This window comes from Dryobates pubescens, chromosome 37 (assembly GCF_014839835.1).
Source record: "Dryobates pubescens isolate bDryPub1 chromosome 37, bDryPub1.pri, whole genome shotgun sequence".
NCBI lineage: Eukaryota > Metazoa > Chordata > Aves > Piciformes > Picidae > Dryobates > Dryobates pubescens.
In genome coordinates, this window is record NC_071648.1 from 3,323,764 (window position 1) to 3,345,891 (window position 22,128).

Sequence of the window (22,128 nt, forward strand, 5' to 3'; positions counted from 1 at the left end):
GGAGACAGACTGAGGGAGTTGGGGTTGTGCAGTCTGAAGAGAAGGCTCTGAGGAGACCTTCTTGTGGCCTTCCAGTATCTGAAGGGGGCTACAAGAAAGCTGGGGAGGGACTTTTGAGGGTGTCAGGGAGTGATAGGACTGGGGGGGATGGAGCAAGACTAGAAATGGGTAGATTGAGATTGGATGTTAGGAAGAAGTTCTTCCCCATGAGGGTGGTGAGAGACTGGCAGAGGTTGCCCAGGGAGGTGGTGGAAGCCTCATCCCTGGAGGTGTTTGCAGCCAGGCTGGATGTGGCTGTGAGCAACCTGCTGTAGTGTGAGGTGTCCCTGGCCATGGCAGGGGGGTTGGAACTGGCTGATCCTTGAGGTCCCTTCCAACCCTGACAATTCTGTGATTCCTGACTCAGGAGATGTAACATAGAAATGCACAGAGCCTGCAAGAAGTTCTGTCTGTGCAGCTGCTGAAGAATGTGTGTTACTCATGTACTGCATGTGCAAGAATCAAGTCACAGCTTCATCAGTTAGCTGCAGTCCTTTCAACATGATGGCAGGGCAGAAGCACAGCTATGAAATAACTTAAAGGAAACTTATACAGACAACTACCCCCACTGCCCACCCACCAGTTTCCCCAAGGTTACCTTCAGCTCAGCAACCTGTGAAGAAATGTGCCACATCAGACTTTCACTTAGGAACTTCATGCCATATGGTCCCAGAAGTTCAGAGAGGGCTCTCATTTCTGAGAAACAAAACAAACTCTTCTGCTTCAAACATTCCTCCTTCAGTTATTTGATGCCTGTCACATATCTAGCCATGGTGTTGGAATTGCAAAGAAGTTTCACTACCAAGTAGAGTTTTAGGCATGAGAAGTGAAGCAGCCAGTCACCAACACATCACACACCTACACCTGTAAGTTTAAATGCAACTAGGCTGCTGGGACCCAAAAGAGGCAAAGGGAGCTCCCTCAAGGCAGGGGCAGCACAAATAAAAGTACCCAGAGTACCACTGATGGCTAACCAAGCCATAAAAAGTACCCAGAGCACCACTGAAGGCTAACCAAGGCATTAAAAGTACTCAGAGTACCACTGAAGGCTAACCAAGGCATTAAAAGTACCCAGAGTACCACTGATGGCTAACCAAGCCATTAAAAGTACTCAGAGTTCCACTGAAGGCTAACCAAGCCACTAAAAGTACCCAGAGTACCACTGAAGGCTAACCAAGCCACTAAAAGTACCCAGAGTACCACTGAAGGCTAACCAAGCCACAAAAAGTACCCAGAGCACCACTGAAGGCTACCCAAGGCATAAAAAGTACCCAGAGTACCACTGATGGCTAGCCAAGCCATTAAAAGTACCCAGAGTACCACTGATGGCTAACCAAGCCACTAAAAGTACCCAGAGTACTACTGAAGGCTAACCAAGCCACAAAAAGTACTCAGAGCACCACTGATGGCTAGCCAAGCCATTAAAAGTACTCAGAGCACCACTGATGGCTAGGCAAGCCATTAAAAGTACTGAGAGTACCACTGAAGGCTAACCAAGCCACAAATAGTACTCAGAGTACCACTGAAGGCTAACCAAGCCATAAATAGTACTCAGAGTACCACTGAAGGCTAGCCAAGCCATAAATAGTACTCAGAGTACCACTGAAGGCTAACCAAGCCATTAAAAGTACTCAGAGTACTGCTGAAAGCTGACCAAGCCATCCAGGCGAGAATGCTCTACGAGCTGTTGCTATTCAACCCCAGCTACTCCAGCGTACAGTAAGCCTCTCGCCAACATGCAGGACAAACACCAAAGCTTACCTGAGATGTCAGAGTACTCCTCAGCATTGAATGTCAGCTCATTTTCTGTAGGCAAATTCACAAATGCCTTCATGGCTGGAAAATAGGCTATGTGACCGTTGCTGACTTGCCGTAGTAGCGTCTCCAAATACCTGATCAGAAAGGGGAAAAGCTTTAGGTGAGGAATGAGCACAGAGACCTGACACAGATGAAGTACACTTCTGTGACAAGGGACAGCCCAAAGCCTCTGGGCTACAGCTTTAGTGTGGTAGTTTGAGGAAATTCTCTGTGATTCTTTAAGGAAAAAAACACCATGAAGTTAAGTCCTCCAGGAGGAGCAGAAAGGTTCAGGGGATGGACTGGAAAACGGTGACTTTATTATTCAATGCCATAATTCTGCTGTCTCTTCATAAGTTGGCAGCCAGGCCAACTCACAGAATCACAGAACCAACCAGGTTGGAAAAGAGATCACCAAATCCAACCTATCACCTAACACCTCCTGACACCTAAACCATGGCTCCAAGTGCCACATCCAAGCCTTTTTTGAACACCTCCAGGGACAGGGACTCCAGCACCTCCCTGGGCAGCACATTCCAATGGCAAATTACTCTTGCTGGGAAGAACTTTCTACTCAGTCTCTTTTCTCCCTCTCCTTTCGGCTCTCCAGAGGGAGTCCCTTATCTGGTAACAAAGGGGGAAGAAGCCTCTTTGTGGCCTTCAGAGGGCTGAATAATTTTCCCTGTGCAATCTTGGCTTGCTCAGGCCTAACAGAAAGGAGGCAACAGCAGGGGGGAGAAAAGGAGCACTGGGGCCTGTGGTTTCATCTGGTTGGGGGAAGCTTTCTGGGGGCTTTGCATGTCTTAGGTGTTAAAGGTCCATGCATTGTGTATTTTCCTTTGTAGTTCTGAATACAATCCTGTTATTTCTCTCCAATTCAACGACAGAGTCTTCATTTTACTTCTGTCTTTATTTCTGTCCACTCTTAATCTAAGACATTTACTTCCACAATTCAACTAATATCTGCACCTCACCCTACCCAACAGCCAAGGGGCTTCCCGCTCCCCAGCAGCCAAGGGGCTTCCCATGTCCCAGCAGCCAAAGGGCTTCCCATGTCCCAGCAGCCAAGGGGCTTCCCATGTCCCAGCAGCCAAAGGGCTTCCCGCTCCCCAGCAGCCAAAGGGCTTCCCGCTCCCCTGCAGCCAAGGGGCTTCCCGCTCCCCTGCAGCCAAGGGGCTTCCCATGTCCCAGCAGCCAAAGGGCTTCCCATGTCCCAGCAGCCAAAGGGCTTCCCGCTCCCCAGCAGCCAAAGGGCTTCCCGCTCCCCTGCAGCCAAGGGGCTTCCCGCTCCCCAGCCGCCAAGGGGCTTCCCATGTCCCAGCAGCCAAGGGGCTTCCTGCTCCCCAGCGGCCAAGGGGCTTTTAACAGGAGTGAGGAGACGGAAAGTTGTCGAGTCAGAAGGCTCAGAAAATTTCCCACCACTCCAGTTCTCCAGTTCCAGATTGCTCATTAAGTGAAACAAAACCCTCGGAGCCAAGTGCTCATCTACCTACTCACCAGTTTGTGTACAGGCTGGTGATGGTGGGCTCCCCATGGCTATCTAAATGCTGGGTTTGCTGAAGCAGGACGTTGTTAAACACTCGTGTGATGTCGATCTGCACGTAATTCTCTATTGACTGCAGGACTGTCATGTAGGCTCTTACACTGGTTAACAGCTCTGAAGGTTTGGCAATCTCTTGCGTGGCTTGATTGTACATAGTCATTCCAACGATTGACCTTTTAGGAAACAAACCAACCGACCAAAATTGGAGACAAGTAATTATTAGCGAAACTAACCCAAGATGCAGCTGAAAAAAATCATTTCCCGTTCCAAACCCTGACCTGAAACGCCGTTTCCCGTTCCAAACCCTGACCTGAAACGCCGTTTCCCGTTCCAAACCCTGACCTGAAACGCCGTTTCCCGTTCCAAACCCTGACCTGAAACGCCGTTTCCCGTTCCAAACCCTGACCTGAAACGCCGTTTCCCGTTCCAAACCCTGACCTGAAACGCCGTTTCCCGTTCCAAACCCTGACCTGAAACGCCGTTTCCCGTTCCAAACCCTGACCTGAAACGCCGTTTGCCGTTCCAAACCCTGACCTGAAACGCCGTTTGCCGTTCCAAACCCTGACCTGAAACGCCGTTTGCCGTTCCAAACCCTGACCTGAAACGCCGTTTCCCGTTCCAAACCCTGACCTGAAACGCCGTTTCCCGTTCCAAACCCTGACCTGAAACGCCGTTTCCCGTTCCAAACCCTGACCTGAAACGCCGTTTCCCGTTCCAAACCCTGACCTGAAACGCCGTTTCCCGTTCCAAACCCTGACCTGAAACGCCGTTTCCCATTCCAAACCCTGACCTGAAACGCCGTTTCCCGTTCCAAACCCTGACCTGGAACCAGTGAGCAGAGCCTGTCCCCTCCCTCCTGAACACCCAGCCCTCAGATGTATGGAGATTGATTAGATCCCCTCTCACTCTTCTCCTCTCCACACTAAACAGCCCCAGGGCTCTCAGCCTCTCCTCACCAGGCAGTGCTCCAGTCCCTTCAGCATCCTTGGACTCTCCCCAGCAGATCCCTGTCCCTCCTGAACTGGGGAGCCCAGAACTGGATGCAATATTCCAGGTGAGGTCTCAGCAGGGCAGAGTAAAGAGGGAGGAGAACCTCCCTGGATGCACTGGACACACTCCTTTGAATGCACCCCAGGATCCCATTGGCCATCCTGGAAATCACAACTAACCATTGTGTACGTCTGCACAAATCATTTCCTTACCATTTTAACTGACTTAAGAGTTCCACAATCATAGAATCAGCCAGGTTAGTAAAGACCTCAGAGATCAAGTCCAACCTATCACCTAATACCTAACACCTCCTGACAGCTAAACCATGGATCCAAGTGCCACATCCAATCCCCTCTTGAACACCTCCAGGGATGGTGACTCCACCAACTCCCTGGGCAGCACATTCCAATGGTCAAATACTCTTCTCCTCACCTCCAGCCTAAACCTCCCCTGGCACAGCTTGAGACTGTGTCCTCTTGTTCTGGTGCTGCTTGCCTGGGAGAAGAGACCAACCCCAACCTGGCTACAACCTCCCTTCAGGGAGTTGTAGACGGCAATAAGGTCTGCCCTGAGCCTCCTCTTCTCCACCCTAAACACCCCCAGCTCCCTCAGCCTCTCCTTGTAGGGACAGTGCTCAAGACCCCTCCCCAGCCTCCTTGCCCTTCTCTGGACACATTCAAGAGTCTCAATGTCCTTCTTTAATTGAGAAGAACTGGACTCAGGACTCAAGGTGTGACCTAACCCATGCTGAGCACAGGGCAGAATGTCTTCCCTGCTCCTGCTGGCCACACTATTCCTGATCCAGGCCAGGATGCCACTGGCCTTCTTGGCCACCTGGGCACACTGCTGGCTCATGTTCAGAATCCACTTTTACAAACCCATTTTATGTTGTAAGCAGACAATAATTTCAACAGCAAACCAGCAAAAGCCTTGTCTTGTAGAAGAGCACTGCTAACTTTGCAATCTTTCTTACTTGGTGAAGCGGATTTCCAGGTGGGATGTCAAATATTCCCTGGGGGTAAAGGTGTGCTCCCAAACCACCATGTTGGGGACGTAATTGATGGAGAAGCAGAGCTCAGAAAGTGCAGTGTGCAGCTTGTCCAGGCTTTAACAGGCAAGAAGAAAGGAAGAAAAAGACAAAAGCATAACATAAGTGTGTATTAGCATGGAAAGCACGTGCTGGGTGGATGATGCTTCAACAACAGGGAGAGCTCTAACTCTTCATTATCTCTTTCCACTTCAAGATGCTTTGCTAGCTTGATTAAAACACAGTATTATGGGTAAGAACACATCCTGCAACTGCATCTGCATCACACAGTGACTTCACATGCAGACACACACACATCAGTACATCCATAAATAAGAACATCATAGAACCACACAACCATTCAGGTTGGAAAAGAGCCTCAGCATCACCAAGTCCAACCCAGAATCACCCCTAAACCATGTCCCCAAGCACCACATCCAAACCACCTTCAAACACATCCAGCCTTGGGGACTCCACCACCTCTCTGGGCCAGCACATTCCAAGCCCTGACCACTCTTGATGGGAAAAAATTCTTCCTCCTGTCCAGTCTGAAGCTGCCCTGCTGCAGCTTGAGGCTCTTCCCTCTTCTTCTATCTATTTTTAACTCAAGAAGAGCAGTCTCTTAAGGTGCTTTTTTTCCCCTCCAAACTGAACTAAGCAAGACAAGTAATGTTTGCTACCAGCCAGTACTAAAACCCTACACATATTGGGGTAGAGAATCTGAAGCTACAAGGGAGTTCTTTTCCCTTAACTCTAATCTTTACAGTTTTCTCTGAAGTTTGGTTGCTGCAACTGTAGCAAAACCACTTCCCTTTCAGCATTGTGTGTGTGTTTTGGCATCCCTACCCACAACACTAAACATTTATTGTTCCCTTTTCTTAGCCTCCTTCCTCTTTCTACTTTTATCACAGAATGGTTTGGGTTTGCAGGGAGCCCAAAAGGTCATCCAGTCCAACATGTTGCACTCAGCAGGGACATCCCCAACTAGATCAGGTTGCCCAGAGCCCTGTCCAGCCTCACTTTGAATATCTCCAGGGATGGGACCCAAACCACCTCCTTGGGCAACCTGTTCCAGTGTTTCACCACCCTCACAGTGCAGAACTTGTTCCTCACAGCCGATCTAAACCTGCTCTGCTCTAGTTTGAAGCCATTGCCCCTGGACCTGTTGCTGCAGGTCTTTGCAAACAGTCTCTCTGCAGCCTTCTTGCAGGCCCCCTTCAGGTACTGGAGGGTCACCAGTAGGTCTCCCTGGAGCCTCACCACTCTCCCATCATGTCCTCTGATCTCTCTGAACAATTGTATTCTGCCTTTTCTTGCCCATCTTCTCATACACCCCAAAGTGTGTTTTTAAAGCTTTCCTCTTATCTCTCTCAGGTTTTGGGGCTTTTTTTCTTGTTCTTGATTTGCTGGGGTTTTCATTTTTCCTGTAGCCACTAACAAGCAAACCATCCCCAGCTGGTACAGGCACTGGAGCCACAAATCCACCCCAGCAGGCAGCACACTGCCTTTTGGCAACCAGAACTTCCATCCCAAACTGTACTTCACCTAGTTAACAGTGTTGAAACAAGGCAGAAATGAAGATGCCATCCATGTGTTGGAAGTCCCCAAGTCCCATGACCACACAGGAAACCTGACACAGTGTGCACAGGGATCCTTTCTGCTCAGGAATGGAAACAGCTGAGGGGATAAATTGAAGAGGCACATATTCCTGTTCCCTACAGAATGGAATTCAGACTCCCATACAAGCTTGGGAAGCATCATATGCTCCCCAACTACAAAGCTGTCATATTTACAATCAATACAACTCAGTCAAACTAAGCAAGAAGCATTCAATATGTGAAACATTCATGTTTTGACTCCAAGGTGAAAGAGAAGAGAAGAGGAGGCTTACTTTGTCACAACCAATCTGTTTTTCCTCATGCTTTCCACTCCTGGTTTCTCCCTTTCAGGTTCTCCTTTCTTTCCAGTTTGTTTTTTTGACTTCTTGTTCACTGCTTGACTGATGGTTTTGGCACAATGCTTTGGCAGCAGCTAGCAAACAGAAAGAAGCAGCCCCCTCCAAATCAAAATCCAACTTTTGAGCAACTGTGAGATGCAAAATAAGCTTCTGGTCCGGGTGGAGGCTTCATCACACAAGCAACACATTGGTAACTAACTATACAACTCTAATCTGAGTCTTCCTTAAATCAACTTTCATTCTATAAACAGAAAACCTCCCCAGAAATTGAGAGGGGGTGTGGGGTGGAAAAGTGAACAGAAAACAGGGCCATGAAAAGTTCAGAAAGCTGAAGAGAAACAATTAAACTAGAAACAGGCTCACAGGGTGTTAGGGGTTGGAAGGGACCTCAGAAGATCATCAAGTCCAAGCCCCCTGCCAGAGCAGGGCCTTGGATCCAACACAGGTCACACGGGAAGACATCCAGACAGGACTGGAAAGGCTCCAGAGAAGGAGACTCCACAACCTCTCTGGGCAGCCTCTTCCAGTGCTCTGGGACCCTCACAGTGAGGAAGTCCCTCCTCAGGTTGAGGTGGAACCTCCTGTGCTGTCATTTCCATCCATTGCCTCTTGTCCTATCCCAAGGCACAAGTAAGCAGAGCCTGTCCCTGTCCCTTCCTTCCTGACACCCAGGCCCTTAGATACTTACAGACATTGATCAGATCCCCTCTCAGTCTTCTCCCCTCCACACTAAACAGCCCCAGGGCTCTCAGCCTCTCCTCACCAGGCAGGGCTCCAGTCCCTTCAGCATCCTTGGAGCCCTCCCTTGGACTCTCTCCAGCAGATCCCTGTCCCTCCTGAACTGGGGAGCCCAGAATTGCATGCAATATTCCAGTGGGGCCTCACCAGGAGAGAATAGAGGGGAAGGAGAACCTCCCTGGCTCTGCTGGACACACTCCTCTCAATGCACCCCAGGATCCCCTTGGCCACCAGGGCACACTGCTGTCCCATGCAGAACTTGTTGTCCACCAGAGATGAGCACACTCACCTGGTCACTCAGTGTACACTGTTCTGTGCAAATGTCTGTGATAAGATTTCGAGCCTGCTTAGCCATCTCATCCAGGAACATGTTGCACAGGGAAAGGCTACGATCTCCGATGTGATGTCTCTGTCAGACAAAAGAAAGCAAGCCTGAATTTTCAGCTTCTCATTACTCCTGCAAACAGTCACAAAATCCCATGGAAGCAGGCTCTGAGAAATTAATCTACTAGTCCTCAAGAATCCCAGCTCCAGGATTGTCTTTGATTTTTGATAGCCATTTCTTTTCTTGTAAGCAACCTGAACCATTCATTCTCCCAAGTCCCTGCTCTGGCTTAGTCCCATCAAAACCATTTTGCTCCATGCATTTAGCAAAACCTTTTCTGTAAAAGGTGGTAAAACCCTTTCAAAATGCTTTAAAAAAGGGGGGGGGGGGGGGGGGAAAGGTAGTTTTTAAATGTTTAATTTGGATCCAGGTTTATTTGTGGCCCATCCAATGCTGAGGATTTCTGTGAGTTGCCTCTTCATTCATGTGCACCAGTCGTCAAGCTAAGAGAGACAGAGCCTGCAACTCAAGCTATAGAGAAGGCAGTGTCCCTCATACCACTGGAAAGAGTAAATAAGGAAGCCCTTGCTGCATTAATTCCTGGGTTCATTGCCTTTGTCACTGGATGTGCACAAGCACAGCCTCTGTCTCGCTGAAAACCCTTCTTTCACCACTTGGGTTTGCTTTCCAGCAGCCACACTGCCACACATTGTACACAGCACAGCCAAGGTTATTTTTCCCAAATGATAATAGTTAACCAAGCCACACAATCCAGATACTGAATTCCAGGCTCTGCTGGCTGTGGCACAATGTGCTGAATTCACAGTGGACTCTGCCTACTGATTCCTTACTGCTACTATAATTGTTGTCAAAGACATCTCTTGTCCTGAAGGGAAGCTTCCACAGAATGTTAGGGGCTGGGAGGGACCTTGAAAGCTCATCCAGTCCAACCCCCTTGCCAGAGCAGGGTCACCAAGAGCAGGTCACACAGGAACACATCCAGGCAGGTTTTGAATATCTCCAGAGAGGGAGACTCCACAACACCCCTGGGCAGCCTGTTTCAGTGTTCTGTCACCCCCACAGTGAAATAATTCTTCCTCCTGGTTTCCATGGAACTTCCTCTGCCTCAGCTTCCACCCATTTCCTAGAAACTTCTGAGTGGTCAGCTAGCACCAACAGGAGCTTGCAGATGTTTAAAGCACAGCATACAGGGAAAACAGAGATATATACACTGAGATGAAGTTTAGCAGAAGAGGATTTAATGCTTAAATAGGAAGGCTCCATGTTGTGTATGTTGCCACAGATCTCATTCAGATGGACACTATTAAGAATGAGGTCACTTTCATCAGCACTACTCAAAAGCAGCCAAGTAAACCCCCAGAGTAATTCTGAAGTCAGTGGACACACAGGGAACTTGCTGAAAGATACATTTCATTCCAACATAGATAGAAAGAATTCCCTCAGAACCAAGCCCCTGCCTTTAACAATGAGGCCATTTCTTTATGCAACATTTGGCATTTCCCATTTCTATTTCTAACCTGACAGGTCTTGCACACCCTGCTTGTTACCACCACAAATGCCTGCATTGGGCCTTGTGTCACTTTGGATTTGCTTGGCTGCTTGAAAATCTTACTCAAGAAATATTACTGATGACAAGCCATACAGAATCACAAGCTCACAGGATGTTAGGGGTTGGAAGGGACCACTGGAGATTTGAGTCCAACCCTCCTGCCAGAGCAGGACCATAGTATCCAGTGCAAGTCACACAGGAACGTGTCCAGATGGCTCTTGAAAGTCTCCAGAAAAGGAGACTCCACAACCTCTCTGGGCAGCCTGTTCCCGGGCTCTGTCACCTTCACAGTGAAGAAGTTCCTCCTCATGTTGAGGTGGAACCTCCTGTGCTATTGCCCTTTGTCCTACCACAGGGCACAAGTGAGCAGAGGCTGTCCCTGTCCCTTCCTTCCTGACACCCAGCCCTTAGATATTTATAGGCATTGATTAGATCTTTTCTGTTTTCTCCTCTCCACACTAAACAGCCTCAGGGCTCTCAGCCTCTCCTCACCAAGCAGGGCTCCAGTCCTTTCAGTATCCTTGCAAGCCCTCCCTTGGACTCTCTCCAGCAGATCCCTGTCCCTCCTGAACTGGGCAGCCCAGAACTGGATGCAATATTCCAGGTGAGGCCTCGCCAGGAGAGAAAAGAGGGGGAGGAGAACCTCCCTGGATCTGCTGGACACACTCCTCTGAATGCACCCCAGAAGTCCCAACCTCCTGTTTCCTTTTCCTATCAAGGAGTTTACAAATCATTTGGATAAACCAACCAAAGCAACCAACCCTGTTGCTTAGGAAGTTTTAAAATGCAGAAGATTTATTAGCACTGAAGTCTGAATGGCCCCAGAAGAGTCTTCTAACCTCTGTACCTCATTACAAACTCTCTTTAAAGTGAAGATAAATCATGCTTTGCCACTTCTGAAAAGGATTCTGAGATCTATGGGTGAAGAATCACCAAGGAAGGGATCTCCTGGGTTTACTTCCCTTGTTACCATTCTTGTCCCTTGCATGTTACACCTCAGCAAGACTTTCCTGCAGCATGCAGCTCCAATCCCCTCTGCTTTAAATGAGAGATGAAGGCAACCAAGAAAATGTATGTTGAAATTACCTCTTCTGGGCACAGTTCATGGGTACAGCTCATAAAATGGGTACAAAGCAGTGGGAATGCAATTGAGTATCTTGACTGAGAGGGAAGCTCCAAACACTGCTGAAACATCTTCTCGAAAGCACGACTATAAAAACTGATCAGAGAAGAGACATTGAGATGGAACACACACATAAGTTTGCTGTAAATAAAGCTGCTTCACACCAACCAAACATGCTGTTAAGTGTCAGATCTGTAATTAGAATGTATACTAAAAACTGCATCATGCTTGCAAAGAAGCTTGCTTTCTGCATTAACCCCCCTAAGTATTTTATTAGCCTTTAGGCAAAAGCTGACAGTGATCCCAGACACATTATGTGACTGCTTGAAGAAGCTCTGATAGAGCCTTCTGAGTAACCTTTATCAAACTAATTCTGATGGAACCCAGGAATCACAGTATCACCAAGGTTGGAAGAGACCTCAAAGATTACCAAGTCCAACCTGGCACCACAGACCTCATGACTAAACCATGGCACCAAGTGCCACATCCAATCCCCTCTTGAACACCTCCAGGGATGGGGACTCCACCACCTCCCTGGGCAGCACATTCCAATGACGAACAACTCTCTCAGTGAAGAACTTTCTCTTCACCTCCAGCCTAAGCTTCACCTGGTGCAGCTTGAGACTGTGTCCCCTTGTTCTGGTGCTGGGTGCCTGGGAGAAGAGACCAACTTCCTCCTGGCTACAACCTCCCTTCAGGTAGTTGTAGAGAGCAAGAAGGTCTCCCCGGAGCCTCCTCTTCTCCAGGCTAAGCAACCCCAGCTCCCTCAGCCTCTCCTCACAGGGCTGTGCTCAAGGCCTCTCCCCAGCCTTGTTGCCCTTCTCTGGACACCTTCAAGTCTCTCAATGTCCTTCCTAAACTGAGGGGCCCAGAACTGGACACAGGACTCAAGGTGTGGCCTAACCAGTGCAGAGTCCAGGGGCACAATGACTTTCCTGCTCCTGCTGGCCACACTGTTCTTGATGCAGGCCAGGATGCCATTGGCCTTCTTGGCCACTTGGGCACACTGCTGGCTCATGTTTAGGCAGCTGTCAATCAGCACCCCTAGGTCCCTCTTTGTTTGGCAGCTCTCAGCCACTCTGACCCCAGCCTGTAGCTCTGCCTGGGGTTGTTGTGGCCGAAGTGCAGCCCCTGGCACTTGGACTTGTTGAATGCCATCCTGTTGGACTCTGCCCATCTGTCCAGTCGGTTGAGGTTCCTCTGCAGAGCCTTTCTGCCCTCTAACAGATCAACTCCTGCCCCCAACTTGGTGTCATCTGCAAATTTGCTGATGACTGACTCAACCCCCCTTAATGCTTCTCCCACTGCCCCACCACATCTTCCCATTAACTGTCTCTATTTACTTGCAAGGGCAAACCAAACAAGGAACAGCAAAAAGCTTCCACAGAATGGTCAGTAACATACCAGAATATAGAAAGATCTGAGGTTTCAACCAACATCTCCACCAAAGAATCTACCATTTTTGTGTGGAAAATGATTGTGTTCATCATTTTTCCTAGTTCTCTGTGGTCTGCAAGACCCAGTGAAGCTTTAGAAACACTGGTGTAGGCCTGGAAAAGCAAGGGAGAAGTAAATTATTATACCTAGAGATGCTGGTTTTGCCAATTCCATTGCTACCACCCAATGCAATTGGTAAATGCTATGCATAGAACACTTAAAAGAAGGAGGGGAGGCTTAAAAGGGTCTGCTTAAAGGAACATGGGTAGGCTATTCTGTCTTTCCACTACAGCTTAAGGAAGGCAAACTGCCTTTCAAAGGAGTCCCCTAATGGCATTGGAATATGACATCAATTCAGATAGACTGGAGAACAAATCAGGTTTTGGAAAGCAGGAGAAAGAGTGTTTTGAAAGTACAGATCCATGTCTCTCCAGAGAGGAGGCTCCACCACCTCTCTGGGCAGCCTGCTCCAGTGTTCTGGTACTCTTGCAGTGATTTTTCCTTATGTTCACATGGAACATTCTATGCTCCAGCTTGCACCCATTGCCATTTTGTCCTATCATTGGGCACCACCCAGCAGAGCCTGGCTCCAGCCTCTGGGCACTCACCCTGCACAGCTTTATCAACATGAATGAGGGTCACCTCTCAGGCTCCTCCTCTCCAAGCACCAGAGCCCTCAGCTCCCTCAGGCTCTCCTCATAAGATGTTCCACTGCCTTCATCATCTTTGTGGCTCTGTGCTGGACTCTTTCAAGCAGTTCCCTGAGATCATTCTTGAACTGAGGGTGCCAGAACTAGACACCATATTCTAAATGTGGCCTCCCCAGGGCAGAGTAGAGGGGCAGGAGAACCTCAGCCAACTTACTCATCTCTCCCCTTCTAATCCCACCCAGGATGCCATTGGTCTTCTTGGCCACTAGGGCACGTTGCTGATCTGCCTGAATGCTAGTTTCTCACTGAACATTCTCCACCTTCCCTTGGCTGGGCAGGCTTAAATCACATTCTGCACAGCACAGCTGCCAGTAAACTGCTCATCCTAACACTATCTATTTCTGAATTGTTAGAAACACCTCAAAGAACAACTGGCAAGAAGCAGGCAACGCAAACAAAGCTACCTCAAAATACAGCAAACAATCTGCTTCAGAATGTGTTTGATTTTAAGAGAGTTAAGTTATTCTTAGCCACCCTGTCAGAGCCATTTGCAGCCTGAGAGCAATCTAGAAAAGCAGTAATTTATTACCCATTTTGGATTTCACTTAGTGAAGTATCACACAAAGGATTACCTGCAATCTAAACCAATCTAATCTCATTCCTCTGAAGTCAAATACCTCTCCATCTTCAACTGCATCAGGGACAAAAACAGACAAACAACACATTAGAACATAAACTCTTTAGGAAAACAACTACAAATTCAGATCTCCTATGTCACACCTTCTAAACCTCCCCCCAAAGTACTCAAGGATTACTTGGGTACTGAAGAGCTCATGCTTTTACTTAAGAATATCAATCCAGCAGAGCCACACTTCCAGGAGTTAAAATACCCAGGTGAGAACATGAGGATTAAGCTTTCTACATTAAAAGGTAGGAATTAAAACACTTAAGTGACAGCATGGGGAAAATGCTTTCTGCATGAAAAGGTAGGAATTGAAATACCCAGGTGACAACATGGGGAATATGCTTTCAACATTAAAAGGCAGGAATTAAAACACCTAGGTGACAACATGGGGAAAATGCTTTCTGCATGAAAAGGTAGGAATTGAAATACCCAGGTGACAACATGGGGAATATGCTTGCTACATGAAAAGGTAGGATGAAAAGGTAGGAATTGAAACACCCAGGTGACAACATGGGGAATATGCTTTCTATACTGAAAGGTAGGAAGTAAAACACCTAGGTGACAACATGGGGAATATGCTTGCTACATGAAAAGGTAGGATGAAAAGGTAGGAATTGAAACACCCAGGTGACAACATGGGGAATATGCTTTCTATACTGAAAGGTAGGAAGTAAAACACCTAGGTGACAACATGGGGAATATGCTTGCTACATGAAAAGGTAGGATGAAAAGGTAGGAATTGAAACACCCAGGTGACAACATGGGGAATATGCTTTCTATACTGAAAGGTAGGAAGTAAAACACCTAGGTGACAACATGGGGAATATGCTTGCTACATGAAAAGGTAGGATGAAAAGGTAGGAATTGAAACACCCAGGTGACAACATGGGGAATATGCTTTCTATACTGAAAGGTAGGAAGTAAAACACCTAGGTGACAACATGTGGAATATGCTTTCTGCATGAATAGGTAGGAATTAAAACACATAGATGAGAACATGTGGAATATGCTTTCTACACTAAAAGGTAAGAAGTAAAACACCTAAATGACAACATGTGGAATATGCTTGCTACATTAAAAGTGAAGGTTACTTCCCAATAGCACTCTTCAAGAGCCCTATCGGCATAGAGCTGCCCTGAAAGCCCCTGGGACCCCCAAGATGAAACAGATGCCATAATGAAGGAGGAACAAGGAAACCAATTGGATTTCTGCAGGTCATACCACAAAAAAGTGGTGCAGCTTTCCAGAGGAATCTGCCATTCTGTTTACCCTTTCCCCTGAATTTCCTCTCAGCTTACCTTGTTTCACGCTTAGTGAAGTCATTGTGTTTACAAAGGAGGACATGATGATGGATTCATCTTCTGGGCACACTGAAAGATTCTGAAATAGATGTTGTTGCAATTATTATCATCATCATCTCACAGCTGGTTTAAGAAACCATGTCAATAACCATGCCAAATGTATCAGGTGTACTCTGCAATGTACACAGATTTCCACGAGGTAACTCGATCAGTGCAGCAATTCAAAGAACACCATTTAACTCCTTTCCCTTTTTAATACTTGGCTGGTGACAAATACCTAAGAAAAGCTTGCTTCCAAACCAGCATCTGCAAAAACAAGGCAAGGTGGTCAATGACATCCTGCCATGCAGCAGGAACAGTGTGGCCAGCAGGAGCAGGGATGTCATTCTGCCCTGTGCTCAGCACTGCTCAGGTCACACCGTGAGCTCTTCTCAATTAAAGAAGGACCTTGAGATGAACATATCCAGAGAAGGGCAATGAGGCTGGTGAGAGGCCTGGAGCACAGCTCTATGAGGAGAGGCTGAGGGAGATGGGGATGTTAGTCTGGAGAAGAGGAGGCTCAGGGGAGACCTTTTTGCTCTCTATAACTACCTGAAGGGAGGTTGTAGCCAGGTGGGGGTTGGTCTCTTCTCCCGGGCAACCAGCACCAGAACAAGCTGTGCCAGGGGAGGGTTAGGCTTGAGGTGAAGAGAAAGTTCTCAGAATGAGTAATTGGCCACTGGAATGTGGTGGTGGAGTCAGCTACCCTGGAGGTGTTCAAAAAAGGACTGGATGTGGCACTTGGAGTCATGGCTTAGTCATGAGGTCTGTGGTGCCAGGTTGGACTTGATGACCTTTGAGGTCTCTTCCAACCTTGGTGATTCTATGACTCAATGGCGACTCCCTGGGGAAGGAGTAGCCCCAGCCTCACTAATACTTCCTCAGTGAGAGAAAATGAAGTCACAATAACTTATTTCCTTCTGGCCAAAACTAACTCTGGAAAAAACACTGAACATGGTTCTGTTTGGAGGTGCTTTATGTTACAGGCATGGCAAAGGGGCTCCCGAAAGACATGAAATGCTCTTGTGCCACTGGTATAGCACTGAGAAGCCACTCACTCCATCCAAGAAACATTTTCCAAGGAATCAATGACAAATGTAAAGAAAACTTATTTAATTAGGTCAGTCTTAAAGAAAAAAACCCACCACAAATAATCTGTTGTACATAGGGTCATGGTTTTAAAAGAGGCCCCAGTGTAGGTATTTTAGTGTTGAAAGCCAAACCAAGGGATCAGTTGTATTTGATACTAATATTTAAACTTACTTAAAATTTAAATGAAAGAGTAGGGTCTGTAAGTCCCACCCTCTGGCAAATGCTGCCTGAAGGGTGAAATGAGTTTTGGAACACGACAAAAAAAGCTTTGGGGGACAAACTCAAGCCAAGGCTGAGCAGTTGACCTCTTCACAGAACATGAGCTCCATATGGTGGTCGCCAGGGAATCAAACCAAAGCACTTCACATAGCCTCTGGTTCCCTTCTCAGGAAGAGTAAGATAGAATAGAATTAGAATTAACCAGGTGGGAATAGATGTTTGAGATCAAGTCCAACCTATCACCCAACACCATCTAATCAACTAAACCATGGCACCAAGCACCCCAGCCAGGCTCTTCCTAAACACCTCCAGGGATGGTGACTTCACCACCTCCCTGGGCAGCACATTCCAATGGCCAATCTCTCTGGGAAGAACTTCTTCCTAACATCCAGCCCAAACCTCCCCTGGTGCAGCTTGAGACTGTGTCCCCTTGTTCTGGTGCTGATTGACTGGGAGAAGAGACCAACCCCCACCTGTCCACAGCCTCCCTTCAGGGAGTTGTAGATGGCAATAAGGTCTCCCCTGAGCTTCCTCTTCTCCAGGCTAAGCAACCCCAGCTCCCTCAGCCTCTCCTCACAGGGCTGTGCTCCATATCCCTCCCCAACTTTGTTGCCCTTCTCTGGATACCTTCCAGCATCTCAACATCTTTCCTAAACTGAGGAGGCCAGCACTGGACACAGGACTTAAGGTGTGGCCAAACCAGTGCTGAGCACAGGGCAGAATGACCTCCCTGCTCCTGGTGCCCACACTATTCCTGATCCAGGCCAGGATGCCATTGGCAATAGCACCACATTCCGACCTGCTTTTAACTATCCAGTCTTTTAAGCCAGGACTGGATTCTGTCCTTCAGAGAACAACTTCATAAAGTCATGCTGGATAAAAGGTCTGTTTTCAAAGTCTGCATTTGAGGACCCAAGGCCACACTCACGCCATACCTGAACAAGCTCATTCAGGACCACTGCATCGAAGCCAGAGAGATACTGTACATAGTATCTCTGCATCACTGGGCCATACTTCCGCACGTGGGCTCTCAGCTCCTCCATGTAGAAGATCAGCTCAGCTATGTGTCTAGGCAAGAAGACAGAATCAACAAGGTTGGAAAAGACCTCAGAGATCATTAAGTCCAACCTGTCACCCAAGATCTCGTGACAACTAAACCATGGCACCAAGTGCCACGTCCAACCCTTCTTTGAACACCTCCAGGGACGGTGACTCCACCACCTCCCTGGGCAGCACATTCCAATAACTTTCTCTGAAGAACTTTCTCCTCCCCTTAAACCTAAACCTCCCCTGGCACAGCTTGAGACTGTGTCCCCTTGTTTCTAGTGCTGGCTGCCTGGGAGAAGACCAACCCCCACCTGGCTACAACCTCCCTTCAGGTAGTTGTAGACAGCAATAAGGTCTCCTCCAAGCCTCCTCTTCTCCAGGCTAAGCAACCCCAGCTCCCTCAGCCTCTCCTCGTAGGGCTTGTGCTCGAGACCTCTCCCCAGCCTTGCTGCCCTCCTCTGGACACATCCCAGCAACTCAACATCTTTCCTAAACTGAGGGGCCCGGAACTGGACACAGTACTCAAGGTGTGGCCTAACCACTTCTAAGTACAGGGGCACAACGACTTCCCTGCTCTTTTCTTTTTAACAGCAACTCATGGTATTAGTTACACAGAAAAGCAGCTCATTATCTCATAACCACCCTCCAGTAGATTAGGTGGCAGGAAGGGCTGAGGAAGCTGAAGTGCAAAGTCCAGCTCCTTTGGAACAAGGAAAGACAAGGGAAAGCTGACAAACTGAGGCTCTTTTCCCTCTCCGGACGGAGACAGATGGGAAGGTTAACATTCCCCCAGGTAAAGGACTTCCAACAGTCCCAACCTTCCCAGATATCACAGTATCACTAAGGTTGGAAGAGACCCCAAGGATCATCAAGTCCAACCTGTCCCAACAGACCTCACGACTAGACCATGGCACCAAGTGCCACGTCCAATCTCCCCTTGAACACCTCCAGGGACGGCGACTCCACCACCTCCCTGGGCAGCACATCCCAATGACGAACGACTCTCTCAGTGAAGAACTTTCTCCTCACTCTGAGTCTAAACCTCCCCTGGCACAGCCACATCCTTTTATCTGAAGATTGCTCTTTCCTTCAAATGGATTTCTCCTGTGAAAGTCTCTTAACTAAGGTCCCACCCTGGAAAGGAACATACTTGTCTATGAAATCATCGGCGCTCTTCTTCGGCATGTTATCCGCGTGGCGGAGGAGCCAAATGATTTCGTCACGAGCAAAGGATAACGCCATGAACACAAAAAGGGCCTGGAAAAAACACAAACACACACAAAAGAAGAGTTGTTCACAAACTTATAGACATGGAATCACAGAATTACAGTACCACGGTACATCAGAGGTGGGAAGGGACCTCCAGAGATCATCCAGTCCAACCTCCCCTGCCAGAGCAGCATCACCCAGAGTAGTTTGCACAGGAATGCATCCAGGAGGGGTTTGGAAGGCTCCAGAGAAGGAGACTCCACAACCTCTCTGGGCAGCCTGCTCCAGGGCTGGGGAAAAAAACATCTTTAAGGTCATCAAGCCCAGCCATTATTTTACCCTGCCAAGTCTGGTGCTAAACCACACCCCTTAGCATCTCTGTGTCTTTTAAACACCTCCAGGCATGGAATCAGAATTCTTAGGGTTGGAAGGGACCTCAAGGATCAGCCAGTTCCGATCCCCCCTGCCATCGGCAGGGACACCTCACACTAGAGCAAGTTGCTCACAGCCACATCCAGCCTGGCCTGAAAATCCTCCAAGGATGAGGCTTCCACCACCTCTCAAGGCAACCTGTTCCAGTCTCACCACCCTCATGGGGGAGAACTTCTACCTAACATCCAACCTAAATCTACTGATTTCTTTTCTTTTCCATCCCCCCCAGTGCTATCACTCCCTGACACCCTCAAAAGTCCCTCCCCAGCTTTCTCATAGGCACACTTCAGGTACTGGAAGGCCACAAGGAGGTCTCCTCAGAGCTTTCTCCTCTCCAGACTGAACAACTTCAACTCTCTCAGCCTGTCCTCATAGGAGAGGAGCCCCTCATGGCCCTTCTCTGGACACTTTCCAGCACCTCCAGATCCTTCCTGGAACAGAGGCTCCAGAACTGGACACAGTGCTCCAGGTGGGGTCTCAGCAGAGTGGAGCAGAGGGGCAGAATCCCCTCCCTCAATCTGCCGGCTAGGCTTCTCTTGATTTCACCACCTCCCTGGGCCACCAGTTGTAGTGCCTGAGAACCCTTTCAGTTAGGAAGTTTCTTCCAATAACCCATCTAAACCTCCCCTGTTTGTGCACATTAAGAGGCAACAAGAGCCTTAAAACCCCTCTGGGAGCGAAGCGCGCGGCTGTCCCCCTGAGCTCCTCCGGAACTGTCCGATGCTGACCGAATACCACACTGCCAAGACTCCACAGATGCAGAAGATGAGCCCCACAGTTACCTTGGGGCCCAGCAGGCCTGGTTGATCAGACAGGACAGTGGCCAGCTCTTTGAGGGCAGAACGTAGAAACTTGCGCCTCTCTCTGTGCATCGAACCTCTGCGTCAGAAGAGCACAGCAAGGAATCATCCACTCTGCAAACCACCAAGCCTTGGAGCTTCTTCCTAACAGTTAAGCCCAAGCTCACATCACAGCAGCTTCAATAGCTCAAAGGATGAGGGAGGTCTTAATTGCAATGGGCATCCCCCTCACACACTCTGGATGTTCCTTAACTACTGTTACATTTAAACCCCCAAGTTCTGTGCCCCTGCTCTGTGAAGTGCCTTCGACCCCAGGAAAATATTTGTATGCAATTTGCATTTGTAAGCAATTGTGGTGGGTTGAAAATTCTCTGCCCCCTCCCCTACCCGCCCCCCTCCCCCCCCAACATTAAATTTGCCAGCCCAGCTCAGCTGGAAGCAAATGCAAGCTGCATTTACAAGCAAAACTGCAATCTACAATGGAATGCAATGGCTATGTACAAAATATCCAGGGTTTACAATATTTACAGGGATTTACAATTAATAAACAGCACAACCACCCCCACCCTGGCCAAGGAGAAGGGGAAGCTGCTAGCTTCTCCTTCCCTGCCTTCCCCTTACCCCCCTGTACAAAAGGGACAAGAGACAGAAGCAGGGAAGTGAACACTCGTTACAACAGCAGCAGTGCAGCCAAGGTGAAGAAGCAGCAAGTTAGAATCTCCCAGCCAAAGGAAGCAAGAACAGAGAAATTGTTTTGGTACAGCTAGTTTAAATCCCTTAACTCTTCCAATGGGATTGTTTAGAACTATCATTATATTCCTTTTCACACCCAACAGTGATTGATTTACATTTTACTGCTTTCTGTTCAAGATCTCCGAAAAAATTTTTAAAGGTGTAGTAATTAAGACAAAAGGAAACTGAAGAATTCAGTGAGGGCTTCCATCCTGATAATCTGAAAGAGAATCTAACACTTGGGAAGTTAAAGTCATCACAGAATCATCAGGGTTGGAAGGGACCTCAAGGATCAGCCAGTTCCAACCCCCCTGCCATGGGCAGGGACACCTCACACTAGAGCAGGTTGCTCACAGCCACATCCAGCCTGGCTGCAAAAACCTCCAGGCATGAGGAACAGGTTGGACTTGATGATCCTTGGGGTCTCTTCCAACCTTAGTTACTGTGATACTGTGATACTGAGGCTTCCACCACCTCTTCCAATGTCTCACCACCCCCATGAGGAAGAGCTTCTTCCTAACATCCAACCTCAATCTCCCCACTTCTAGTCTTGCTCCATTCCCCCCCAGTCCTATCACTCCCTGACACCCTCAAAAGTCCCTCTCCAGTTTCCCTGTAGCCCCGCTTCAGATACAGGAAGGCCACAAGAAGGTCTCCTCACGGCATTAAGCACATCCAGATTGAAAAGACCCATCAGCACACGACCTCCTTTGGAAACACAGAACTGAAAATCAGCATTCAACAAATCCTGTCAGAAAACCAGCACTGGAATGTGTCAGGAAAGCTTTGCAAGGCACTCACGCATGGGAGACGGCCGCTTCCTTACACTCTCGGATGTCATTGATGCGCTTGTTGTAGCTGCAAGGGAAAGAAGAACAAGCCAGTCAGGATCTGAGCAGGACTTGAGAGGAGATGCAGGATACAGCAAAAAGCTCTCACAGCTTAGTTACATAGAATACACAGAATAAACCATGCTGGAAGAGACCTTCGAGATCATCGTGTCCAACCCATCAACCAATCCAACATCACCTAATCAACTAACCCATGGCACCAAGCACCCCATCAAGTCTCCTCCTGAACACCTCCAATGATGGTGACTCCACCACCTCCCCAGGCAGCCCATTCCAATGGGCAATCACTCTCTCTGTGTAGAACTTCTTCCTAACATCCAGCCTAAACCTCCCCTGGCACAGCTTGAGACTGTGTCCTCTTGTTCTGCTGCTGGCTGCCTGGGAGAAGAGACCAACATCTGCCTGTCTACAACCTCCCTTCAGGTAGTTGTAGAGAGCAATAAGGTCACCCCTGAGTCTCCTCTTCTGCAGGCTAAGCAACCCCAGCTCCCTCAGCCTCTCCTCACAGGGCTGTGTTCCAAACCC

The 22,128-nt window shown here is 48.4% G+C and overlaps 1 protein-coding gene across 4 annotated transcripts in view; it reads right to left on the minus strand.

Annotated features, from left to right (window-relative positions):
• NCKAP1 (NCK associated protein 1) overlaps positions 1-22,128 on the minus strand; it is a 92,443-nt gene that overhangs the window by 25,389 nt on the left and 44,926 nt on the right. For all 4 annotated transcript variants that reach the window (XM_054177040.1, XM_054177039.1, XM_054177038.1 and 1 more), the window contains 14 exons: positions 21,554-21,610; positions 20,003-20,099; positions 18,730-18,836; positions 17,468-17,600; positions 15,180-15,261; positions 13,829-13,887; positions 12,514-12,659; positions 11,073-11,205; positions 8,381-8,500; positions 7,288-7,427; positions 5,343-5,474; positions 3,334-3,552; positions 1,801-1,931; positions 638-735 (listed from right to left, as the gene is read on the minus strand). In XM_054177040.1, coding sequence (XP_054033015.1) covers positions 638-735; positions 1,801-1,931; positions 3,334-3,552; positions 5,343-5,474; positions 7,288-7,427; positions 8,381-8,500; positions 11,073-11,205; positions 12,514-12,659; positions 13,829-13,887; positions 15,180-15,261; positions 17,468-17,600; positions 18,730-18,836; positions 20,003-20,099; positions 21,554-21,610 — 1,654 coding nt within the window. The remainder of the gene's footprint in view (positions 1-637; positions 736-1,800; positions 1,932-3,333; positions 3,553-5,342; positions 5,475-7,287; positions 7,428-8,380; positions 8,501-11,072; positions 11,206-12,513; positions 12,660-13,828; positions 13,888-15,179; positions 15,262-17,467; positions 17,601-18,729; positions 18,837-20,002; positions 20,100-21,553; positions 21,611-22,128) is intronic.